Source organism: Ascidiella aspersa, chromosome 3 (assembly GCF_963924565.1).
Source record: "Ascidiella aspersa chromosome 3, kaAscAspe10.2, whole genome shotgun sequence".
NCBI lineage: Eukaryota > Metazoa > Chordata > Ascidiacea > Phlebobranchia > Ascidiidae > Ascidiella > Ascidiella aspersa.
Genome location: NC_139449.1, coordinates 35,891,735 through 35,904,185, shown reverse-complemented (window position 1 = coordinate 35,904,185; position 12,451 = coordinate 35,891,735). Strand labels below are relative to the sequence as shown.

General features: G+C 35.8%; 1 protein-coding gene across 1 annotated transcript; it reads left to right on the top strand.

Moving 5' to 3' along the window:
• Positions 1 to 1,733: 1,733 nt before the first annotated feature.
• LOC146162751 (ubiquitin carboxyl-terminal hydrolase 31-like) lies at positions 1,734 to 12,077 on the top strand. Its single transcript, XM_083385749.1, has 7 exons — positions 1,734 to 3,256; positions 3,686 to 3,831; positions 5,039 to 5,221; positions 6,405 to 6,709; positions 7,142 to 7,321; positions 8,139 to 8,325; positions 9,843 to 12,077. Exons 1-7 carry the CDS (start codon positions 1,873 to 1,875, stop codon positions 10,227 to 10,229), a joined length of 2,772 nt encoding a protein of 923 aa, XP_083241875.1. The 5' UTR covers positions 1,734 to 1,872; the 3' UTR covers positions 10,230 to 12,077.
• Positions 12,078 to 12,451: the final 374 nt, after the last annotated feature.

Here is a 12,451-nt window from a genome sequence, read left to right as displayed (position 1 = left end):
AAATTTGGTACTGCACAGTGCACACACAAGATTTTGGCATAATGTGCAATGAAATGCACATTGGCACACCACTGATAGGGGTGTCATTTAGTTTACCCGCCAACAATATGTGGTTAGAAAATGTGATTCCACATTCTATCCCACCTTTACAATTCACAGTATGCGACATTATTGGTTTCAAATTTCGGTAGTGTGTATTCACACATACTCATGTAGTCCTACTCACTAGTCTGACTTCAGCAAAATAAACTGATAAATGCATCTTAACTAGAATGTTTGCCAGAGGCTAACTAACCTGTATTTGTAACGACGTTAAAATAAAAATAGTGGGCGTTGGTCTATACAATCCTACCATGGCGTTGAAACAATTATTAAAGCGACAAACAATATTTAGGTTACGGTGTCGGTTATAAAGTTTGGGTGAGTCCAGTATTATTTTTTAATAATACTACCCAACAAATGCTGACCCACACCCCAACCACAATGTCAATGTGAGTTGGGCGCTGGTCTAGAATCCTACCACAATGCACATTACTTGGGTTAGGGTGGGTCAAGGATTGTTATTAAATAATGAATATAACAATACTTGACCCACTCACACCCAAACTCGCACCCTAACCCAAATATTATGCGGTTATTTGATAATTGTGGTATGATTCTAGACTAGAGCCAAAATTTGTCCTAATTAAAAAAAAATAATAATAAAACAAATTTTACAAAGAATGCAAAACGTTATTTAGCAAGTTACGAATTTTAGTAAAATTTAAAAGCTAGAGTAGTTCATGATGATTGCGGTCTTATATTCTTAAAATGAATGATGCAATATCGTTTATATATGTGACAAGTGTGCGTGCTTGGGGTTACTTATTAACCCCGTACCACATCTTTTGGGGCAAAACGAAACTTCATTCATCAATTTTGGCAGCCTATTCTCTAATTTTACTACGTCGCACGTGTATGTTTTCTAATTGCGTCAGAAAGTCATCAAAGCATGACCTATTCAAAAATAACTACGTCACAAGGCCGACTCGATATTTTTTTTCGACTTTTACATAAAGAACTGTTCAAATATTTGCCATGTATAGATAATTATTCTTTTGAATACAAGTTTTAATTGCTACCTCGATCGTACAGTTGTATGTTATAAACCGCCCAATAGTAAACCGACACTACGTTGAAGTTTCAACATCGATTTTTTAAGCTGTGTACAACTCCTAAAATGTTTCATAAGCGAACCTTTAATTTTTCATATAAAACCTTTCATTTTTTATATAAATTTCATGTAAATGTTTAAGGGATTTAAAAAGAAGCTTGTTAGAAGAATTACCTAATATCACGAGATTGATTTTCCTGCGGTGATTTCTATTTGCGACATATTTATCGCAACAAGCGACGCGCGTCACTTTCGATGTCGCCAAAATTTGTTTCGACGATTTTGTTTTCGAGTTCAAATGAGTTCGCGTAGTAATAACTTTCTTATCTTAATGTTGTCGTGTTTAGAGAGTATTAGAAGATCTAAAGCGATTATTTGTTGACTTAGCAACTCTAGCGCTGTTTATCTTTAAGTTGATTTAGGTGAAAGCTTAGATGTACATATTATTGTGCCAGACATAACAGTTCAAATATTGCTTAGATAACTTAGCCAGAAACGTTGGTGTTTAAGAATGTTAAGATAGAATCATTTATGTGTATTTTTAATTAGAATGATTTATTTGTGTTTTTAAGACATTCGTTTGGATTTTTGGGATTTGTTTTAGGAATAACGTAAAAAAATTGGTCGACAGATTTGTAAACAACATATCCAAGTTTTCGTCAAAAATGTGTTTGTAAAATTATATTTTACATACTTCAGTATAATCTAAACCAGGAATCATGGTCGGAACCTCTGCCAAGACCAAGAATGGACAGAAGAAATCAGCCTTCAAGGCTTTTGGCAATTTCTTTGCCATGCATATGATGAAAAAACTTGTTACGAAGAGAAGTAAAGTAAATAGCGTAAGTGCAGACAAAGGACCACCTCTAGAAAAATCGGAAAAAGAGGCACTAGAAGCCGGGTTTGTTTCATCGGACGGAAATTCGCAGATGTCGAGAAGTGGTTCAGTTAGTTCCACAAGCACAAGGAAAATTTTTCGCGCTAACGAAAACGTTTCAAATCACAATGGCGTCGATTTGAGTTCAATCAAAACAGTGCCGGGCGTTTTCGGGCTCGTTAATCACGGCAACACTTGCTTCATTAACTCAATACTTCAGTGTCTCAGCAACACCGATGTCTTGGCGGAATTTTTCGTGCTTGGTCAGTACAAAATCGACCTAAAAAACTGTCGAAAAGACCGTAGCAAAAAGTACGGCACAAAAGGCGAGGTCACGGAACAAATGGCCAATGTCGTTCGGAGCTTATGGACTGGAACGTACACCCAGGACATGACCAAGCATCTCAAGGAATCGATCGCAAAGTTTGCGTCTCAATACAAAGGAAATTTGCAGCACGACTCACAGGAATTTCTCCTCTGGCTCTTCGACAAAATGCACGAGGACTTGAACATGATGCCGGTGAAAAAGTTTTCGCTCACTAAGAAGCAGTCGTTCTACAAACGGTCGCAGAACGGCAGCGCCAACAAGAAAGTGACGCGAAAACCGAGCGACGGAACTCAGGAGGTTGATATGACCCCGACCAGTTTCATCCAAAAGACCTTTCAAGGTCAATACCAGTCGAGTCTAATTTGTCCCAACTGCAAGAAAATGAGCCACACCAAAGATCCGTTCCTCTGCATTTCGCTTCCGATAAAGCAAAGGACCACTCGCCCTGTTTACGTAAACGTTGTTTACTTGCCGAGCAAGCGAAAAAGCGGATCCTATCCGAAAAGCTGCGGCAAGGTTGTTAAAATCGGAGTGGAAATACGGATAGACGGAAAAGTAAACGATCTGCGACAAGCCGTGGCAAGTGAATGCGGAATACATTCGCGGTTAATTGCCTTTGTTGAACTGGAGCACGATGGCTTTCACAACTCCTATGGAGACGAACATGCCATTAGCGATATTTCCTCTATCGCTACTAACAATGCCAGTTCTGCCGTTCCCCTATACGCCTTTGAAATGCCCCACATACAGAAACTCACGGCTGGCACACTGCCCAGAAACTTTGCCAGCAGATACAACCGACGAAGTAAAAAAGAGAAGAATAGCGTAAAGTCAAACTTTCCAAGCCAGGACAGCATCGTTATTCTGCTTATAAACAAACATGGGGTGAAAGAACAAGGTTGGTTCAAATTTAACTTCATTGCCAAGTTGTTTGCACTTTATTATTCTATCTACTACTGGAGCACTGTTGTGTTTTTTAAAACAACAAAGCGAAGAATAAATTTAACTCTGTTTGAAATGAATATAGAGTTATTCGAAACATTCAAAATGTTACCTACTTCTGTATGGGCTTAAAAAAATTCCTACTAGTTTCTTATCACCTGTAAACCAATATGCTCCTCACCATAAATCATTTTGGTGTAAAAAGTGTAACCAAATTAAGTAAAACAATCTTTGTTTTCCATCTATCATAACTAATTATAATGTTGAAGAATTTTTATCATTCTTTGTTTTGACCAATTGATGTATTTATTATCAGTATAAATAAAATAACATCACATGTTGTTTTTATACATAACCTCTAAACTGTGTCGTGTTATTTGCACAGGTAAAAGATTCGGTCCACCTCTTGTCTTTCGCGTCAACAAAGACATTTTACAAAGTGACCTGCAATCGCACATACTCAGTATGATGAGTGATTACCTTAAGAGTGGAATTAAGTCGGATAAGATGGGGTCACTTTTTAGACTTCAGGTAAATTTAATAAAATATCAAAGCCACAACATCAATAAAATATCAACGATTGAGGTGTTAAAATTTAATGAAGTTAATGAGATATGTTGCAAGGCATTTTATTTATTTATGTGATAATCATATATTCCTATTCTAACAACAAATTTTACAAATACTAAAAAGAAGCTCTTCAAATAATAAATAAAATTTTCATGAATAAGAAATTGCTAGAAGAGCTTCTTTTCAGTAAACTCCAGCTCTGTTCCAAAGGTAAAATTTCCTTTTTGGGTTTATATCTTTGTTTTGATGTCCAGATTAAAGAAGTAACTATTGGTTGGTACAAACCACTAAGCTTAGTGTTGTCATGTGTACATTATTCTATTAATAACTACCAACTAGACTAGGCAGAGTAAACGTTTCAAACAAACTTGTGTTAGCATTATTTGTGCAAACACGTTTGCGGGTTGTTACCATTTCAACTATTTGGTGTCTGAATCTTACATTTTAGAAACAAGATTAAATGCCAAAAGTATGTAGATGTAATGTAGTGTGGTTTTCTTTAGCCGAAACTTTCTTGTGTTTTTTTATGCATCTGTTCTATTGACTTTACTAGGTCTTAATTAAATATTGACACAGTTAGTAATTGGCCAATTAACACCACTTTGTTGATTGGGCCACCAGCTAATGAATTTAACATGTAGCTGTTTAGCACAAGTCATCATTGATAGTTTCATACTTATGTACTTGAACCTTCAGAATTTGATATACCCTCATATATGAAACTTGAGATCTTTATTAAGCAATTACAGCAGAAGTTCAATAATTGATTTACTCCCTAGATAAATGTTTAATTTTTAAACCAAAAATAGTAAGCTAGAATAATTTGTAGATTTTTATTTTTAAAACCACATTAGTAGGACCAAGTATTTTTTAATTAGGCAATCTGGTATGAAAACATGTTGAGATCAATAGTTAAACCTGAATATTCATAGGTTGCTCACAGAGACACACTTTTTTCAACTTTCCCATTTTAACAAGGAATTTCTCCAAATTATAAAGGTTCTGAAAGAATTTCTAAACAAGTGCTACAAACTAGTTTTTATGAAGAAATTATAACAGGAATAAAATCATTGATTTAATGTTTAAAAATGTATTAGTTAAAGATTTGGAAGAGTATAATTTGTTGGTAAAACAACTTTAATATCACCATTGTTTCTGGCCTTTGTAGGTTTTGGAAGGACTCCCAAACAAGTGCTACATATCGCAGCAAGCTCAACAGCCCCTCTTGCTCCCCACGGTGGACAAAGCACTGGAAAATTGCCCTGCTGGCGGACCCATGCACATCAAACTCATGGCAGAGTGGGACAACGACACCAGGGCTGGAATATTTGACAAAATTCCAGAAGAAAAGGTGATTTTTCGAAGCATACCTGAATTTTCAGATAAGGAATATGAAGTAACCTTTTTCGTCGATTTGGGAAAGTAAAAAAAAGAAAGTATCGGAAGCTGTTTCACAAAATTAAATAGATTTGAATAGCTATGTTAATATCTAATGAAATACAAAAATAAAATGATTGTAAAAATAACCTACATGCTTTATTTTTATAACTGACTAAACCAAAAGGCCAAATCTCAACCTACAATATTAGATATATTTTATATATATATATAATAACAAGAACTTTATTAGTGACTGAAAATAACCAAGCAACTGACATTTAGAGTGGATTTCTGCCCCCCATTTTCTAATTAAAGGAAACAAAGGTGTTTAGATCTTTATTATTGTCTTTATAAACCAATTTATTTTCTTGGAAAAATCTTCAAATTTATTTCATAAAAATGACAACCTGCTATAAAAATCTGAAAGTTATTTTGGCTGTTGACAGACGGAGAAGCTTGCTTTCTCATTTGTGTTCCTATTATAAAGAGGTATTTTGGTGCAACATTTTACAATTTAAGAAAATAAAACTGTCTTTTTATAACACGAAAACAAGTTAAGTAAAAGTGTGCTCTTCTACTGTTTTCTGTATGAACTAAAAACACAATCAAATGAAAGATACTCACACATATATGTTCAAAAACTGTGATTTTAGCACTTCTGAAGCTGCTTTTTCACCAACGATAATGGCTTACACAATTATCATAGTACACCGAAACCGGTCGCAGATTAACTGAATCTGTCTATCAATGATGCAAGTAACGCTAGAAAAACAACTAGTTTGAACCTTACTACAGGCTAGTTGTTTTCCTAGCCTGCCCTGCTTGCATCATTAATCTACTGATTCAGTGAGTCTCCGATGGCTTCTAATTAGAGATAGGGATAAATATGCTGTTGCCACCAGGCATAATATATTTAAAATAGGTTCTTCTGGCATATATTTCTTCAACCAAAGTTTCAGCTTACTATACGGCAAGCCTTCGTCAGGGACTGACACACATGGCCAACAGGACGCAAAAAATAGAGATAGGGATGTTTTGCCCAATGTTTTTTACATATGAGAATTTTTCAAGAAGAAAAAAATAGGAAAACAAAATAGTGTTCTTCACTGTTTTTCATATGAAATATAAACAAATTGAGCTACAATTTCCAACAGACGGAAGTACAAGAGAGCGTGCGTCTCCAGCGAGTGCTCCAACAGCAGCCGGTCACTTGTACGCTGGAAGAATGTTTCGACCTTTACACCGAAGCTGAAGAACTGGGCCCGGACGACTCATGGTTATGTCCGCACTGCCACAAGCAGCAGACCGGAACCGTTAAGAAGCTGAGTCTGTTCTCGCTGCCCGACGTGCTCGTCCTGCACCTCAAGAGGTTTCGAGTGTCAGATGGCAAACGAACTAAGCTTTGTACCAGAGTCGACTTTCCAGTGACTGGACTGGATATTTCAAGGCATATTTACTGGTATGTTACAGTTTCCATAGAGTTTTGTTTAATTTGTGTTGTAGAATCTCTTTTCTAATTAAATTCAATGAGCTGCTTATATAAAATAATAAATTAGTAATCTTTAGTAATGTTACAGTTTGATTTTTTTAATAGGTTTTTGTTGTTGTTGAAGCTTTTATTTTTAAGTAAATTTAATGAGCTATTTAAGAATAAAACTGATTTGTAAGGTCCTGTTGGTTGTTCTTAAATGCAGTTTTTAAATTGGAAATGCTTTTTAATCAATATGTTATTTTGAGAAACTGCTATTTTCTAATCATATCTAACTTCTGGGGCCAATAAGTAAAAATGTTTTGGTAGTTCTCTTGTTGATATTATTTTGGTGGTAACTATAGTGTCTTTTTAAATTTGGACTGTTATGTTGTCTAAATTGTTATGTTTTTTTTACTACAGTGATTCGAATAAACCCACTCTCTTCAACAAACACAACGATTGGAACGGTTCGGGGGAGGTTATGCACCCCCCAACAGGGGAGGAATACTTGTATGATCTCTATGCTGTGTGCAACCACTTCGGAAATCTCAACTCCGGACATTACACGGCGTGCTGCAGCAATCCACTCAATGGAAAATGGTAATAGCTTTTCCTAAATTTATGTTTTAATTTTTTGGTATTTTTTTTCTGATCAGTGTGATTGGAACTGTTTAAATTTTGAATTAATACTGTTTTCAAAATAGAAGGATCTTGCTGATTGGATGATCTGTAAATTTGTGTAAATGCAATATATCGGTTAATTTACCTAAATCTGTCTATTAAAATGCATTTATGTACAATTTTAATTGTAAGGTTGCTTGTAACTGTATAAGTTATCGCCAAAAGATGGAGATTTTGATGAATGTTCTGTGTTATTTTTTATGAACATTTCTATAGAAACCCATATGTATTTTACCAAAGCTATTTGTGCGCAATAAAGTGTGTAATTCTTTATAAGAAATTGGTCAGCTGTTTTTCATGAACACAGGAAAATATGGCAATTTATCCTGCAGTTTATCTCTCAATCTAGATGGGCTCCGATATTTCTACTATATTTTGCAATATTTATGCATGAGTTTAATAAAGCTTCCATTTTCTATACAGAAGTAGGTATCATTTTGAACGTTTCGAATAACTCTTTATTCATTTTCAACATAGAGTTATTCGAAACGTTCAAAATAATACCTACTTCTGCATGGGCTTTGATATTCTTATTACGTCTCACTACAACCTCCAACCATTATGCTCCAAATCTTCCATTTTCTGTTTCTAAATTCGGATTCAATTTATTTTTGTGCTTTTTGAAACATTAAAAACAAAAACCACCAGAACAGTTGAAGGACCTTACATTCGTCGAGCCAACTACTTATCTAAACCTAGAATCATGTTTGAATCAAATATTGATGTATTTTGCCAGGTACCAGTTTGATGACAGTAACACCGACGACATGGTTGAAGCGGATTTATCGTCGCAAGCGGCCTACATACTTTTCTATCAGCGGAGATCCTCAACTGTGGCGCTATCGTGTGGTGGAATGTCGACAAACTCGATCATGTCCGACCACTGGGCATTCAACCTTCCACAACTCAAGCAGAAAATTAAAGTAAGGTTTTTTTACGGTAAATGTCAAACTGTTAGTTCTTGGTCAGTATAACTCATTTTGCAATATTTTACTTAAGGTACAATTGTCCCAACAAAATCAAAAATACAACCCAATTTAGGGAAATACAACCCCGCCCCCCCAAAAAAAATAATACAACCCAATTTAACCATAGCCTGAGAAACACTGATCTACGCTAAAAGACCCAAGTGAAGGAGTTGTATTTGAAAATCAGTGTACTACAGCAGTAACGCTTTGAAGCCAGACGACTCCTGCCTTTTTGCTGTTAAAACGTTACACCATCGAGTCAGGAAATTGAATTTCGACTGTTAAATCCTCGATTTTTAGGGCTGCCCTACGTCTTGCTTGTTAAAATCTGAGGGCTTCACAGATCAGTGTAGTGAAGCTAAAAAAGTGTTAGATTTTAAAACACAGAAATTTCTAAAAGACTACGAACAATATAAATTATTTAGGGTGCTTGTTTATCATATATCACCTGTATGTTTCAAAAAGCAAAAAACACAATTCTAACACACAGTGCTTGAACATCTTGATTATTCCGACATTTACCTTGCAACCAGATCACTTAAGTTGTGATTTAATGCTTGCCTGCCGACCATTCTTTACCGTTCAATAATTAGATTTGATTTAATTTATATTAGCAATATTCAAGCACTAGTCCAAAGGCCTTCTCAACCTTCCAAAATAAACTATTTTGCTTATACTTGATTAAGAAAAATGATTCGCTGTGTCATATAGAGAATGTAACTCGCGAATTAATACCAAACTTGCGTTAAATTTTCTATACCCTGCATAAGACCTGAAAGCCACTTGGTTGTTACTAGTGCTACCATAGGCGCCGAACTTTTAAAATCAAAGGGCGTTTTTTTGAACCAGTGCCCACTTCCTACCAACAAAACGTGTACAGCAGGTCTCGCAAACCGATTTTGCAATTTCGTATTTTAGTTTTAAAACAATGCGTTTGTCGTGTAATCTTGTCGGAATAAATTGTGTTCAAAGGTGCGTGTTCAGTCCGGTATTAAAATGACGAAGGGCGAAGGTAAGTAGCCTACCAGGCTACCAATCTCCTTTTGAGCATTGTTTCGTAACTTGTTATCCGTCACGAGTGACATACATGCAGATTTTTTTGGTTATACCGATATTAATCACTTGGTCAAATTTTAGGACGTTTTGACGCCCTGCAAGAAATCCAGGGTGTCGAAAAACGCTCTGCGCACCAACGTTCGGCGCCTATGAGTGCTACGTAGTACGTACCATAGGTTAATAAAAACCACTGCCCTAGACTGTCAAGATTTAAACACATCCATTTGTGGCACAGTTCATCTCTCAACTCAGATGAACCAAAAAAAAAACATTTGTCCAAAAATGTTCCAAAGGTAAAAATTCTCATCTTTTTGAAAAAGGAAAAAACATTTTTGTAACTTTGCCAACAACATTCACCCTTTCAAAAAATATGCAAAAATTTCAACAACATTTAAACATCCCCAATCATCCCGCAGTTCATCTCTCAAAGCCAGCTGAACCACAACTCGGTTCAAGCTCCCTCCTCCTTCGAGAAGAAGAGTCCCTCTTCCGGTGGTCACCATGGTAACGGCTCGGTGCCCAACCTCAACCCAGTGATGAGTAACATCAGCAAGATCGGAGCTGCGGTCAACCACCTACAGATCAAACCACAGGAGAAAGTCGACGAAAAACAGGATGAAAGCGACGAGGGGGGTTTCGATGCCCCGCGGAGACCTTATGTTCGGGGTCTGCGGCGCCAGGGGTCTGCAGGAGCTGGGAAGGGGGCTTCGGGGGAGCGTACAAACCCCGAAGAGCTAAGGGGGAGGCAGTACCGCTCCGTAAGGAACCATAGGAGGATTCGGCAGCAGACCAGTCCTGTGTGAAGCGATTGAGGACGTTTTCAATTTTGTTAGTTTTTTTGAAAAGGGCGTTTTTTCGCTTTCTTTAAAATTGTGAAGAAGGGGTTATTAGTGTGCTGTGGCCACTGCATATCTCAGTTTAACCAACAATTAATTTTCTCAGTCAAGTTACAGTTTTTTCAGTTTATTGTCTATTTTGTTTAGTTGAACCTTTATTATCTAATTTAATCTCTATTTTGAATCTCATTTGTTTAATCCCATTTTTTCAGTTAAATTACATTTATTTAAGTTTAATCTCCAATTTTTAAGTTTAATCCCTATTGCTTCTTGGTTTAATTACATTTTTGAGTTAAATACGTTTTTAAGTTAAATCCATCGTAACAAAGCATTTTGAGGTGTATTAATCTTCTGAACTCGTTCTGAAAATACACGAAGGTTTTTTGAAATTTTATTATTGTGTCCAACCTGGTAACTTTGACAACGCGCCAGTCATTTTATCAGTATGTGAATGTGTGTGCTGTATGAAAGACATAAGCCAAAGCAATACAAGTTTCTAGTCTTCAGTATATTTTCGTCGGCAATTGTTAATACAATAACCAAGTGCTTACAGTTTATAGTTACGTTACAGTTTATTTTCACCTGCTGCTTTGTTATTCGTTTCTACAACAGAGTTTTGTAAACAGCGTTTAAGCTTTGGAAGTATGCATTGACATGTTTATTGACATTGTCATTAACTAAACGCTCAAAAAAATCTTCAATACGCATAAGGTCTAACCATCACAGTTTAGCAAAGCTTTCTTGGCGTTTTGCAAGGTGCTATTACGCTTGTAATTTGCCTGTAGGATTTTGCGTATTGTAACTGCCTTCTATATGTCGTTGATGCTTCAAAAAACGTTTTCTTTTTGTTTGTTTTAGAAAGCGGTGTTGTGAATTTTCTACGAAACTTTTGAAGTATATACAATTATAAATATACATATATTTTCTGTGTGATCCGTATGGCACCAAATTGTATGCGTGACATTTTAGATTCTATATATTCGTTCGTTGTGTTCTTTCCAAATGCGTATATCATATGCGACGGTGCGTATATTTTCTTCTTGTTTTGTTTTTTTCTTGGTCCCTGCACATTAGCGATAACGCTAGCACGAAGCACGATGCTACAATGTACAGATTAAAGGCACTTGAGAATGCATGGAAATTCGTGTTTTTTACAGTGTTAAATCAAGTGCATTTCAAGTTTTTTGTCCTTATACCGGCTTAATCGATTGAAAAAAGGCAAAATTTGATTCTGTATCGCGCTCGAGGTTTATTTCCAATCTTATAATTCGCTTTCAATTCGTTTTCAGCATTTTTCAAACAACGTCTTGCCAAAACGCAGACAGCTTCAGCAGGATGTTTTGTTCTTGTGATTTTCTTATAGATTTTCGTGTCGTTTTTATGCGTTAATATCTAGTTGAAGATTTATCATATTTCATATTGAAGCTTCTATAATAGTGAACCATACTTTATTATTTTTTGGTAAAGCCATTGCTAAGTTGTTGTTTTTTTTTAAGTTTTTTGCACGATAAAACGTGACCAGTTGGCATTTCGTTTGCTTAGACGCAATAAATAGCTTTTTTATTAACAAGTTGTTCTCCAAATTGACCGCATTTATGGTTTGACTTAATTTCCATGTAAATTTTCCATCAATCCAACACTAAATTTTCCAAAGCAAATGATTTCATATTGTGCTTTTTGTACAGTTGCTTCCAATTTAATTTTCTGTTTGTGGCGCTTACGAAAGATGCCAACCCACAATTTCAATCGCAATTGCTCGCCGCAGGTGCATTATACCAGTTTGTGATCTGCGAATTTTGCTAAATAAACGACTTTAATTTCCACTTTGTTGCAAATGTGATTTACCGCAAGGTGGCGCTGTTCGGTAAAATCTGTTTAAACAAAATTGGCAAGTTTCTGCAAGTTCTGGTTTAAAAGTCGTAAAGTAGGTTTTTAATTGAAGAACGCCAAGATTTAACTTCAAAGCTCTGGAACTGGTAGTCCTGTTAGTCCAGTTGTAAGACTCGATTTACAATATATGATCGTGCATTGTATCTTCCAGAGGTTAGTAAGTCTTTCGGGTATCATCCATCGGTTTTTAGGTAGCAAAAGCGGTGAAAGAAAGCCGAAACGGTGTTTCGAAAAAGATATCTTCTCAACGTCACTTCCATAAATCTAAATTTTGCCTATTTTATTCTCTTTATTACTTA